Genomic DNA, 14,087 nt, shown 5'->3' on the forward strand with positions numbered 1-14,087 from the left:
CAAACATTCATTGAGTACCTTGGATGATTACAGAACCCCCAAATGTAGCAGCCACAATGTGACACAAAACCCCCAAATGTAGCAGCCACAATGTGACACAAAACCCCCAAATGTAGCAGCCACAATGTGATCAGTTGACGAATATCACTAATTTGGTAGTTTCTTGATTTTTCTGCCACTATATCTCAGCACAGCTTGGGAGTTCTTCCATGATATTGGTACCAAACTGATTAATCACCCCCAAAAATTCATTGTGTACCTTGAATGACCCCAAAACCCCCAAATGTAGCAGCCACAATGTGATCAGTTGCCAAATATGACTAATTTGGTAGTTTCTTTGCCACTATATCTCAGCACAGCGTGGGAGTTCTTCCATGATATTGGTACCAAAATGATTAATCACCCCTGAAGATTCATAGTGTACCTTGAATGACCACAAAACCCCCAAATGTAGCAGCGACACTGTGATCAGTTGCCAAATATCACTAATTTGGTAGTTTCTTGGTGTTTCTGCCACTATATCTCAGTGCAGCATGGGAGTTCTTCCATGATATTGGTACCAAAATGATCAGATGCCCTCAAACATTCATTGAGTATCTTGGATGACCACAAAACCACCAAATTTAGCAGCCACCATGTGATCAGTTGCCAAATATCACTAATTTGGTAGTTTCTTGGTGTTTCTGCCACTATATCTCAGCCCAGCGTGGGAGTTCTTCCATGATATTGGTACCAAATTGATTAATCACCCCCGAAAATTCATTGTGTACCTTGAATGACCACAAAACCCCCAAATGTAGCAGCCACAATGTGATCAGTTGCCAAATATGACTAATTTGGTAGTTTCTTTGCCACTATATCTCAGCTCAGCGTGGGAGTTCTTCCATGATACTGGTACCAAAATGATCAAATGCCCTCAAATATTCATCAAGTACCTTGGATGACCACAAAACCCCCAAATGTAGCAGCCACAATGTGATCAGTTGCCAAATGTCACTAATTTGGTAGTTTCTTGGTGTTTCTGCCACTATATGTCAGCGCAGCATAGGAGTTCTTCCATGATATTGGTACCAAAATGGTCAAATTCCCATGAACATTTATTGAATACCTTGGATGACCACAAAACCCCCAAATGTAGCAGCCAGAATGTGATCAGTTGCCAAATATCACTAATTTGGTAGTTTCTTGGTGTTTCCGCCACTATATCTCAGCACAGCATGGGAGTTCTTCCATGATATTGGTACCAAAATGGTTTATCACCCCTGAAGATTCATTGTGTACCTTGAATGACCACAAACCCCCAAATGTAGCAGCCACACTGTGATCAGTTGCCAAATATCACTAATTTCCTAGTTTCTTGGTGTTCCTGCTACTATATCTCAGCGCAGCATGGGAGTTCTTCTATGATATTGGTACCAAAATGATCAAATGCCCCTGAAGATTCATTGTGTACCTTGAATGACCACAAAACCCCCAAATGTAGCAGCCACAATGTGATGAGTTGCCAAATATCACTAATATGGTAGTTTCTTGATGTTTCTGCCACTATATCTCAGCACAGTGTGGGAGTTCTTCCATGATATTGGTACCAAAATCATCTTATGCCCTCAAACATTCATTGGGTACCTTAAATGACCACAAAACCCCCAAATGTAGCAGCCACAATGTGATCAGTTGCCAAATATCACTAATTTGGTAGTTTCTTGATGTTTCTGCCACTATATCTCAGCACAGCGTGGGAGTTCTTCCATGATACTGGTACTAAAATGATCAAATGCCCTCAAAGATTCATTGAGTACCTTGGATGACCACAAAACCCCCAAATGTAGCAGCCACAATGTGATCAGTTGCCAAATATCACTAATTTGGTAGTTTCTTGGTGTTTCTGCCACTATATCTCAGCACAGCGTGGGATTTCTTCCATGATATTGTTACCAAAATGATCACATGCCCCTGAAGATTCATTTTGTACCTAGAATGACCACAAAACCCCCATATGTAGCAGCCACAAGGTGATCAGTTGCCAAATATCACTAATTTGGTAGTTTCTTGGTGTTTCTGCCACTATATCTCAGCACAGCGTCGGATTTCTTCCATGATATTGTTACCAAAATGATCACATGCCCCTGAAGATTCATTTTGTACCTAGAATGACCACAAAACCCCCATATGTAGCAGCCACAAGGTGATCAGTTGCCAAATATCACTAATTTGGTAGTTCTTTGGTGTTTCTGCCACTATATCTCAGCGCAGCATGGGAGTTCTTCCATGATATTGTTACCAAAATGATTAAATTCCCCTGAAGATTCATTGTGTACCTTGAATGACCACAATACCCCCAAATGTAGCAGCCACATTGTGATCAGTTGCCAAATTAGTGATATTTGGCCACCATTCACATTGTAGCTGCTACATTTGGGGGTTTTGTGGTCATTCAAGGTACACAATTCATCTGTGTCATTTTGGTACCAATATCATTGAAGAATTCCCACACTGCGCTGAGATATAGTGGCAGAAACACCAAGAAACTACCAAATTGGTGATATTTGGCAACTGATCACATTGTGGCTGCTACATATGGGGGTTTTGTGGTCATTCCAGGTACTCAATGAATCTTTGAGGGAATTTGATCATTTTGATACCAATATTATGGAAGAAATCCCACTCTGCGCTGAGATATGGTGGCAGAAACACCAGAAACTACCAAATTAGTGATATTTTGCAACTGATCACATCCTAGCTGCTACATTTGGGGGTATTGTGGTCATTCAAGGTACACAATTAATCTTCAGGGGAATTTGATCACTTTCGTACCAATATCATGAAAGAACTCCCACGCGGTGCTGAGATATAGTGGCAGAAACATCAAGAAACTACCAAATTAGTGATATTTGGCAACTGATCACATTGTGGCTGCTACATTTGGGTGTTTTGTGGTCATTCAAGCTACACAATGAATCCTCTGGGGCATGCGATCATTTTGTCACCAATATCATGGAAGAACTCCCATGCTGCGCTGAGATATAGTGGCAGAAACTACCAAATTAGTGATATTTGGCAACTGATCACATTGTGGCTGCTACATTCGGGGGTTTTGTGGTCACACAAGGTACTCAATGAATGTTTGAGGGAAAGTGATCATTTTGTTACCAATATCATGGAAGAACTCCCATGCTGTGATGAGATATAGTGGCAGAAACACCAAGAAACTACCAAATTAGTCATATTTTGCAACTGATCACAGTGTGGCTGCTACATTTGGGGGTATTGTGGTCATTCAAGGTACACAATGAATCTTTAGGGGCTTGTGATCATTTTGCTACCAATATCATGGAAGAACTCCCATGCTGCGCTGAGATACAGTGGCAGAAACACCAAATTAGTGATATTTGGCAACTGATCACATTGTTGCTGTTGCATAATGGATGCAACCCCAAATAAATTATATTTTAAAATATTTCTGGGTTTTTTATGCAGAAAAATTGTCCGATGAAATTTTATGTGGAAATATTCCTCATTAATCTGTGGTTGATAACAAAAGTAGATAAAAAAAGAACCTGACAAAAATATGCTAAACCATGGTAAACTAATTTCAAAAAGGCCTCCTATGCATGTAGCACTTCAAGTATGATATGCAATATCTTGAGCAAGTTCAACCAACCAAATTAAAAATGTGTGCAGGATGGTATCATGAGAGAGGTCAGGGGTCAATGTTTTTCCTTTTTTGAAAAAAAAGTCAATTTGAAGACTTCTGATAACAGATCAATTGTTGAAGTAAAAAAAAAAGAAAAAAAAAATTGAGACCCCTCAGCCACCCTGGATTAATCCTAAAACTTGCAATGTCTTTTTTAGAAATTTATGAATGTTATCAGGCAAAAAAAAAGATTCCTGTGGCTTGAAGCTAACACAAGGGGAAGGAGAGAGATTATAGAATGGTATTAAGGAGACATAGAAAACAGAGAAAGGTATCAAGAAGAATAATAAAAAAAAATTGATCAATATAAATTGATCAATATACGCTATATTGATCAATATACGCTATATTGATCAATATACGACATCACAAATTCATCCATCTTGGTAGTGTAGTCAAGTCAATTTTGTCTGGCACTGCTTGTGCGATCCTTCCGGAGCTTGCGTGGCCGAGACGGTTGTGCCACTTCTGGTGCTCCAAGAGCATTGGCAATACGGTGGTGTTCAGGTTGATTGAATTGATCGGCAAAGGGGTGACTCCGATGATCTCGAGCAAGTCGTTCAAGAGATTGACTTTAAATGGTTTTTGATCGTCGATCGCCACCTCAGAGAATCCACTCCTTTTTGTGATGGTTACGTGGTGATTCATGAGTTGAACCAAGGAGACCAGATTCCTGGTCAATCGAGGCACATAAAGGGCGTCGGGGAGCGTGATCTTCTGTCCGGTGGGTAGATGAAGCTGGGCTGTTCCGCGAGCGACCGCGGCTAGCTCCGACCTGCCGCTGCCGGTCACAATATTGATGTGGACCAGGGTTGAATCGAGGAAGTATTGGAGCAAATTCAGCATATGGTTGCTGGCCCCTGAGTCCAATATGGTAGAGAGAGGGGATTCCGGCGTTGTCATGTTGTAGGTGAACGACGCCTTGACGATACCGCTATGGTAGGCTTCCTCCTCTTCTTCCTCAACAGTGGTGTTATAGGAAGTTCGTTGTTTCTTTTCGGGACGTCCTTGGTCTTGCAAAGGTCGTTCAGGAGGCCTGGTGGACGGGTGGATTGTCCAGCAGTTGTCTTCCGTGTGGTTGGTTGCTTTGGGGTTATGTTTTCCGCCGCTACATCTGATGATGTTGCCACCGGAAGAGCCACCGCCTCTTTTTGATTGTTGAGTTTGTTTGCGACTCGTTGCGGTGGCTAGAGCTGTGGTGGAGCTGTCTGGGTCTTTGACAAATTTCCTTTTTGTGGCTGTCTCGTGGCGGCCAATGTCTCTGAGCTTGGCTATAATTTCTTTCGGCTTCGCCAGTGCTTTGAGGTCGGCGAACAAAGCTTGCATTAGCATTGGTTGCCTTTTAGTTATCTTGCCGACAATGCCACAGCCAACTAGAACATCCGGAACTTTCAGGCCGAGCAAACTGAATTCGGCCAAGCTCTCCTCCATCTCGGTAATGTATGTATTCATTTCTCGGTTGTACTGAATGTCCAACCACTTATTCCATACCTGGAACACCAAGAGTAAGGATTCGGAAGCATAAATCGTTTTTATGTCCGTCCAGATGGCGTGCGGGTCCTGCTCGTTATCGTTGTTGATAACGCTGGTGAAGATTGCGTCGGATATGGCTTCGCTTAAGATGCTACATGTCCTCAGCGCGCCTTGAAGCTCGTCGTTGTCTGGGTCTTTTGACATTGGTTCCTCTAGATATTCCTCAAGATGTCGGGGTCTGAGGTGCATCTTGATTTTTCTCTCCCACAGCGGGAAGTTGGATCCGTCGAACTTGGGTACGTTGACGTGATCTTTATCCGGGCTGTAGGCGTCACTCCTGGCGGCCGGTTGCGTGGATTTTTCCCTGCCGCTAGAACTCTGAGCTCTCGTGTTCACCATCTCGGCCTGCCTTTAGTTGCCTGTTGAGGTAGTCCTGTCGAGCGATGCGAGACTGTAAATCTGAAAAAATTGGAGTAACTAAAGTTTTATTTCCAGTTAGGTACAATTTACTTTATTCGTAATTACAAGTAGGTTGTGTTTCTATGTACCTAAAGGCAGGACATGAGATCCTGATGGCTGGTCTGGGGTAGGAGATGACAGGGAGGATAGGAATGGTTTGAGCGTGCGCTGCTGTCGGTGGTTGATTATGAGTTCTGCATGCTGGGCAAAGCTCGCATCTCAATCAGTCCCTGTAGTCTGTTTTGATTACTCTTTTCTGGTTTGCTTTTTGCTTACTGTTGAGACGGCGGATTATTGGAATAATCTTGCTTTGTCCTGGCAAAAAGGTTCCGCTGTGGATCTATGGTGATCGGTGTCTTCCGTGATTCTGCTGAGTAGCTCTTGCCTGGTCTTTGTGCCGAGTTGTTCCGCAAGGGTTCTAGGTATGAACAAGATTCAGTCAGCTATCTGTTTGAATCCGTTGATCTCTATCCTCCGGAACGTACAAGGTTCTGTGGTTTGCTTGGGCTTGTTTGTTCTGGGCCGGTAAGTTTCTAACTTCGGCTGGGACTGTTTGTGTTTGACGTGGCAATACACATCAGCTGTCTGGCCTGTTAGGGCTGTGGGTCTGGGCTCGGAAAAAGGGCTTACCTTTATCTCCGGCTGGGTCTAGTTCTGGATTGAGCCGCGCTAGCTTCCTGGCTGGTTGCTGCGGGCCTGGGCCTGTATTCCAACAGCTTTCTCCTGATGGGCCTGTTTGTCAATGGCTCCGTTTGGGTCTCCTTTGGGGCAATCAGCGGAAAACATTAGTTCTACTTGGGTCTAATCAAACTAATTGCGAACTAAAATCGCCGTGGTTGATAAAGACTGGGTAGTTTGCTTAATGGCTGTGTAAATTCCTGTTTTTTTTTCCGGTCAAAAACAACGCAACAACTGCCCTAGTGGGGAATGGCAGGCCAAAGAAAAAAACCCGTAAATGTTGAAATTTGAAATGTGGTTTGCATTGCGCATTGTTTTCATGTTCTACTTGAAGGGCTGTTCAGATCCATCAATGGATACTGGAGTACTGAGAAATGGGGATGAAAATGGCAATGGCCGGGGCAAGTTGGTTTGGTGACAATAGCGGCTGGGTCAATGTGATGCTTGAGCACCCTAGTTTGACCGTAAGCCGCATCAGTTGAAATGTGGTCCGGTTACCTCCAGGTGACAAAATGTCCACAATGACCAAGGTAAAAAGGAAGTGGATACTGGAATACCAATGAATGGAGATGAGCGTGGCAAGTTGGCTTGGTGAAAATGGTGGCTAGATCAATTCAACAAAGGACTGGAATGGTGGCGCTGCCAAGATATTGCAAGTGTATGTGGAGCAGGGGTTAGGCTATAATGGGATGGTAATGGTTGTGGTGCAGGCGACGGGGATAGAAACACGTGCACAAGACACCAATGGCAACTGGAGTTGTGGGGAACGCAGCACGAGAGCTTAAATAGCTGGATTCAATGGTTGTGTTTTCCCCAGGGCAATTGGAGATGCTGAAATTCCAGCTATCCATTGCCCTCAACCCCTCCGCTGTTCCACATGCGCAGTCTGAGGGGCAAAGAGTGGGCCCCCCACGGGTCTGTAGCCATAGCTGCGGGCTGGGGGCCTTCATGTCCATCACTTTTGAACCGTGCGCTTGACACGGGCTGGGTGTTGCGCCTGTGGGCACGGCTTTGCCGATGTTGGAAGGCTGGTTGAGAATTTAGAGTGCTTTGTAATTTTTTTGATGTGTATTGTTTGAGGAAAAGTTACAATTTTTAGATTGTTTTTTTGTACAAAAAAACCCTTGATTTTTTTTCTTATTTTGTGTGTTTACAGGGGGAACCCTTGATTTTTATTTTCAGGATTCTGGCAAAACTGTGTCTTTAATAAACTTGGATCCAAGTTTATTAAAGCCTCTGAATCACAAACCAAAACTTCAAGGGTTTCCCCTACAAATCTTCAAAAATCACAAAAAGAATCAAGGGTTTCCCCTTTACAACATCCAGGAAAAGAAGATGAAGAGTTTTCCCTCTACAAATGCCAAAATCCAAGTTTATTAAAATCACAGAAACATGGAAGGCAAGATCATGGTTTTTGCCTGTGCTCATTAGCAAAAAGCCCATAACAGTTGAAATTAATCCCCAAACACCCTGGAGGGCACCTCGGATTGACCCTCCAGCTCGTGCCGCAGCAACAGGCAAAAGAAGGCCAGTCAAAAAGGAAATCAAGGAGGGCCTAATCAAGTGATTAGGGCAGCTCCAGGGAGGGGGTAGGACAAAACCGGACCCCCTGGGCTCTCAACCTCACACCTCCCCCCCCCCTTAAATAGTCCTCAAGACCGGCACTTGTCCAGCGCCCCTCCGTTTGCTTGTGAACCGTCACCCCAACTGTTGCCAGAGCCGCTTGCCTTGACAGTTTCGAACCATCAGCCATCAGTTTCAGCCTCCAGTGGTCTTCGCCATCCCACAGATACATGCAAAAGTCACCTCACCCCTCCTTCGGCATGATTACATACAGCTGTAACTTGTACCAATCAGATCCTAATTACTGCCGCTGAGGCTTATCTTGGCACCAGCATTGCAAATTGGGGTAAGTATTGGTCCCCTTTTCCTTTCCCGGCCTGTAATGGCACCATATCTAACCATGGCTTCTCTACCCCGTCAGTTGTCACTGTCCGTGCCTACTTGAACAACTCTCAGCAACAGGCAACCAAGGACGCTGGTCTGATTGCCGGATGTCCTTTGAATCAACAACAAGCCCACCGCTGCTGAAATTGCCTATGGTCTTCGACAAGAAGACCACCATGCAGCAAAATGTTCTCATCTTTGATCTTGGAGGTGGAACTTTTGATGTCTCCCTTCTGACCATCAAATTCAAGGCCACCGCTGGTGACACCCATCTTGGTGGAGAAGACTTGGACAACTTTCTTGTCAACCACTTTGTCTCTGAATTCAAGCGCAAGAACAAGATAACTTAGCAGCTCTTTTTGTTCTCACCATAGCCAGCCACATTCTCCAACATCCCGTCTTCCCTTACAGAACTCACAAGCAACACCTAGCCTGTTCGTCGTCTGCGCACTGCATGCAAGCGTGCCAAACGTACCTTGTCATCTGCTTCTCAGACATCCATTGAGATCGACTCTCTTTTTGAAGATATTGAATCTACACTTCCTTGACCCGTGCCCGTTTTGAACAGCTCTGCCAACATCTCTTCCGAAAGACCATAGAATCCGTCAAAAAAGTCGTTGGTGATTCCAGGATCAACAAGGCCAATGTCCACAAGATTTTTCTTGTTGGTGGCTGTGAGCCTGAGTCTCTGTAGTGACTGCAGGACACAAGAAAGAAGGGGGAAATAATTGGATTTCTTTGGATAAAGAAAATACAATTATGAAAGAGAGAGAAACAGAGCAGGATCAGGATAAGGAGATATTCAAGGTTATTCTGGTGGGAATGCACATCCACTTGCAAAGCTACCTCTTCAGAAGAGTGCTGCCAAGCTGTGCTAGAGAGTGCTACAGCCTCCTCTCACCAAAGAAACGTGGAGGGATCCTGACAGATATGAAGGGACAGCCCTGTGACCAAGAATGAGGCAAAGGCCAACAGTTATGAAGGGACAGCCCTTTGGTCAATAAGAGGCAAAGGCCAGCAATTATAGAGGGACAGCCCTGTGATCAAGAGAAGGCAAAGGCCAGCAGTTATGGAGGGGCAGCCCTGTGATCAAAAGAAGGCAAAGGCCAGCAGAAAAGAACAGATCAAGCAAGACACAGAGTTGTACCTCTGAGATAAACAAGGTTCAGTGAAAAAGATTACTTACTGTCAATATCTTAGGCGCCTGTGACGGTAGGTATACTGGGAGTGTTGTAAACTCTTTGGTGGTGATCCTGGGGTTATCTGGGGTGTGGTTCTGGTGTGTTGAAGTCTGTAGATCCGCCTCAGGCAAGGGGGATCCTGACTACAAAAATTTTCACAGTTTGCTTATCACCAGGGAAGAAAGTGTTGCACTCTCTAGAGAGTGCCAGACCGTAATTTTATCATTCAACTGGTCTGAAGTCAGTTCAATGTCAGTGTGCAAATTTTGTTTGATTGTCTCCACAACTCATTGGAAACTATTGCCCACGAGGACAATGATTTGATGTGACAAATATTTTGAACTCATGAGTCACGTTATATGAATTGCTGTTCAACTGTATTCTATCTTATTCATAAGTTTAGATTTTATTATCTTTCATATGGTGATTTGGAAGAACATGCCAATGTCTGAGGTTCAGTTCCCTCTCCATAAGCATTGAATTTTCCTGTCAACAGAGAGCATCTGCGATAAGTATGTTCAGAGGGGCTCGTTATGTGTGTAGGCCAATTGGGTATCACTCACCAGAGATGACCCATTGACCCCCACGGCGGCAACATGTCACCCTTCAGCAGGTGCCTGTGTGCTGTTTCAGGTACCCATGGCCAGTGTGGAGGTATTTCTATAAACTCATACCAAAATGGAACCCCCAACTGCCGCCATTGGTAACTGCAAGCATACACAGGAACCTGCTGAAGGGTGACAGGTACCCGCTGCAGGTGCCAATGTGACATCTCTGTCACACATCCAAGCGGTTTTGAAATGAAGTGTATATACATTTGTATGAAGGCTTATGCCATTGTCTTCTCTCCCTTTTTCTGGCAGGGCTGGCTTCCTCCAAAAATGTTGGTGTGAAGTCCATTTGTAGTTTGAGGCACAGGAACCAGGTTATTGGGAAGTAACAGCTTCCAATGATTGGTCTGTACCAGTTTTTGAGGGGAGTAAAACCCCCTCTGGAATACCGATCTGTGGTGTGCTGGCCATTGGGAGGAGCTGTAACCACCTTGATGACTGATACAGGTGGTCATCAAGGGGAGTAACAACTCCCCCTGTCTGTACTGGTCTTTTGGAGGAGTAGTAACTCTCTTTGATCACCGGTACAGGTGGTCATCGAGGCGACTAAGTAATGACTCCTCCTGATGACTGGTATGTACCGGTCATCGGGAGTAGGTGTAGCTCCCCTCGATGACCAGTACTGATTGGCCATCGAGGGGAGGTACATCTCCCAATGGCTGATATAAGTTGGTCATGGAGGAGTTACTCCCTTCAATGACCAGGTACTGGTACCAGTCCTTGAGGGGATTAACTCCTCCTGATGACTGATCTGTCCCGGTCATTGAGGAGAGTCTCCTCGATGACCGGTACAGACCAGTCATCAAGCGGAGTTGTAACTCCTCCCGCCGACCAGCCTGTACCGGTCATGGAGGGGAGTAACAGCTCCTCCCAATGAATGGGACAGATCAGTCATCAGGAGGAGCTGTTACTCCCCTCGATGACCACCTTTACCGGTCTTTGAAGGGAGTTACAACTCATCCCGATGATCGGTACAATTGGTCATCGAGAGGAGCTGTTACTCCCCTCCATGACTGGCACAGGATGTCATCGAGGGGAGTTACAACTCTTCCCAATGACCGGTCATTGAGAGGAGTTGTAACTCCCTTCGAAGACATCCTGTGCCGGTCATCGAGGGGAGTTACACCTTCTCTTGATGACCGGTCTGTGCCGGTCATTGAGTGGAGTGACAGCTCCTCTCAATGACTGCTGTACGGTTCATCGAGAGGAGTCGTTACACCTCTCAATGACCAACTGTACCGGTCATTGGGATGAGTTGCAACTCCCTTTGAAGACCAGTATAGGTGGTCATCGAGAGGTGTAACAGCTCCTCTCAATGACCAACTCTACCAGTATTGAGGGGAGCTCCCTACTCTCTCGATGACCAGCTGTACCAATCATTTGATTGGTAGAGCTGGTCATGGAGATTTATCTAGTCAGTCCCTTCCTCCTCCATGACCAGCTGTGAGTGAAACGATATAGTATACTCCACTGATGTTTGGCCAAGCATCATTTTACATACAGTGGACCATAAATACATATGTCCACCCTAACGTTTGGCCGAACATTGCGGTGGACATGTCACGCTAGTGACAGGTAAGTGATGCCTCTTCGCCAAGCAAACTCACCCCCAGCACTTCTCCCCAGTGACAAGCGGACTGAGCCCAGGGCTAACCTGGATCATGAGTGAACATTTGGGATCAGATGTAGCACCTGTGTGAGCATGTTGCAAAGGGGCTGGTCAGGGAGCAAGGACTAGGTCACTAGAGATCTCAATTTGGCACCCATGGGCAGCTACCCGCCACCCTTCAGAAGGTGCCTGTGAGCCCTTGCAGTACCCATGGCCGGTGCAGAGCTCCTTCCTTGAATTTTGACTAAATTGGAACACCTTGAACCCCATATGAACCTGACAGGGCACACAGGTACCTGCTGAAGGGTGGCAGATACCTGCCAATGAGTGCCCAATGACCATCTCTAGAAAGAACTCAAGAGATAATTTTACTTGAACATGCTCCACAACTGCAATCTTCCACCATCATACTTCACAGATCAACCTCAATCCAGGCAAGATTCCCCATTGAGCCTAACCCAACCACCTGGGAGGTCTTGAGATGCCATTAAAGAGAAACTATTATATATTCGGCTCTATGAGATTCAAATTGACATTGCTGAAATTCTAATCTATGGATTTGCTGGAACATATTGTTTTTATGGTTCAGTCTACTGCTTCACTTATGCTGCTAGAATTTGGGGTCTTACCTCATGGGATCCCACAAAAGCATCACCTTTTTCACATCCAGAATTTGTGACTGTAGCCCATGACAAGACCCCAGAGCCTACTAAGCCTTCAAATAAAATTCAATTTGATTTGCAATGGGGTCACAAATTGGCCAAGGTGAAAAACTTTTTTTCCACCATATTAAGTTTCAGATACAATCAGCCTCAGTTGGACATAACATCAAAATTGGCTTAAGCTTGAATTACACATGCTACAACAGTTGACATACTACAGGGTTGCAGAAGAAAGTCACGGTTTGGCACTCTTTAGAGAGTGCCACACTTTCTTCCCTGGTGTATGTAATTTACATATGTACATGTGGTTTGGCGCGCCTGGTAGCGCTGACACATCACAACTGCGCATACGCGCCACAACTCAATAACTCAGGGAAGGAGTATAGTTACAAGGAATTGATAAGTTGTAACTAGGGTTAAAATTGCATGAGGAAACAGAATATGAAGTCAAAACAGGGTTATCTCTTAAGATGAAAAAGATATGAATTAATTCATATGTAAAAAGTAGAAAAAGGCAGACTTTAGGTCAGCTGAGTTGACTCTAAGGCTGACAATGGCTCTACTCGTATCCCCCGTTTCATCAGACTGGTATCCAACTTCTTCAATGGGTAAGCCCCCACTGAATCTTGCAATCTGTTTTTTCTCATTCTGCCAATCCCCTCTTTTTTGATTTCCAGCAAAGGGCCCAATGAGGCTGTTACCTACGGTGCCTCAGTCGGGGCTGCCATCCTTTCTGGCAACACTTCCGAGAAAAACACCTTCCCCTCCTTGAGGTCGCTCCTCTTTGCATGGCTATCAAGACTGCTGGTGGTGTCTTGACCCCTCTCATTAATCAAAACACCACCGTTCCCACCAAGAAGAGTGAGATCTTCTCCACCTACGCCAACAACCAGCCTGGTGTCTTGATTCAAGTTTACAAGGGAGAGCACGCCCGGACAAATGACAACAACTTGTTGGGCAAGTTTGAGCTCTCCGGCATTCCTCCAGCTCCCTGTGGTGCGCCTCAGATTGAGGTCACATGTGATGTTGATGCAAACGGTATTCTGAATGTCTCCGCCGCCGACATGACCACTGGCAAGTCCAACAAGATCACTATCACCAACGACTTTGTACAATTGTCTCTTGATGCCCTCCTCCTGAGTTTGTGCACTAACCCTGCTCTCGTTTTATTAGGGACGACTATCCAAGGAAGGCATTGATTGAATTGTCAACAATACTGAGGAGTCCAAGGCCAATGAAAAGTCCGTTGCCTCCCAAATCACTTCCAACAACGGACTGGCGTCCTACTCTCACAATCTCCAAAACTCCATTGAGGGTGACCTCAAAGACAAGCTGGAGGCCGATGACAAGGCCAAAATCAGAAGGAAATCAACAAGACCATCCCATGCCCGCAACTCGGCCGTCTTGGCCATCCAAGACCATCCGAGTAACCCGCACTTGATCTACACAAGCTCATACAACGGCACGATCCGGGAGCTGAACCTTGAGAGCCAGCAGAGCATGGAGGTTGTTGATGGCCAGGCGCTCTCCGCCAGGGACAACATCTTCCTCTTGGCCTTCGAGTTTTCCAACCAAGACCGCAAGATCTGGGCCTCCAACACCGCCGGCGGCCTTGTCCATCGCGACCTGCGTCAAACATGGATCACATCTCTTCACAAAGAACCAACCCTATTGTTTAACTTCACAGAGAAAATGAAACAAAGAGGACAAAAAGCTCTAAAGCAAATTGCAAGGCAAATTATTGATATTTCCCCTCATGTTGCTTATTATTAG

At 45.3% G+C, this 14,087-nt stretch overlaps 2 protein-coding genes across 2 annotated transcripts; both read left to right on the forward strand.

Annotated features, from left to right (window-relative positions):
* Positions 1 to 8,267: 8,267 nt before the first annotated feature.
* Positions 8,268 to 8,601, forward strand: PtA15_9A545 (uncharacterized protein; the record flags this gene model as incomplete). Its single annotated transcript, XM_053172765.1, has 2 exons — positions 8,268 to 8,296; positions 8,382 to 8,601. The coding sequence occupies 2 exons, from the start codon at positions 8,268 to 8,270 to the stop codon at positions 8,599 to 8,601; spliced, it is 249 nt and encodes an 82-aa protein (XP_053023973.1).
* Positions 8,602 to 13,102: 4,501 nt separating this feature from the next.
* PtA15_9A546 (uncharacterized protein) lies at positions 13,103 to 14,087 on the forward strand (the record flags this gene model as incomplete). The annotated part of the gene is made up of 2 exons (XM_053172766.1): positions 13,103 to 13,423; positions 13,536 to 14,087. The coding sequence occupies 2 exons, from the start codon at positions 13,103 to 13,105 to the stop codon at positions 14,085 to 14,087; spliced, it is 873 nt and encodes a 290-aa protein (XP_053023974.1).

The sequence above is a fragment of the Puccinia triticina genome, chromosome 9A (genome assembly GCF_026914185.1).
Source record: "Puccinia triticina chromosome 9A, complete sequence".
NCBI classification, from domain to species: Eukaryota; Fungi; Basidiomycota; class Pucciniomycetes; order Pucciniales; family Pucciniaceae; genus Puccinia; species Puccinia triticina.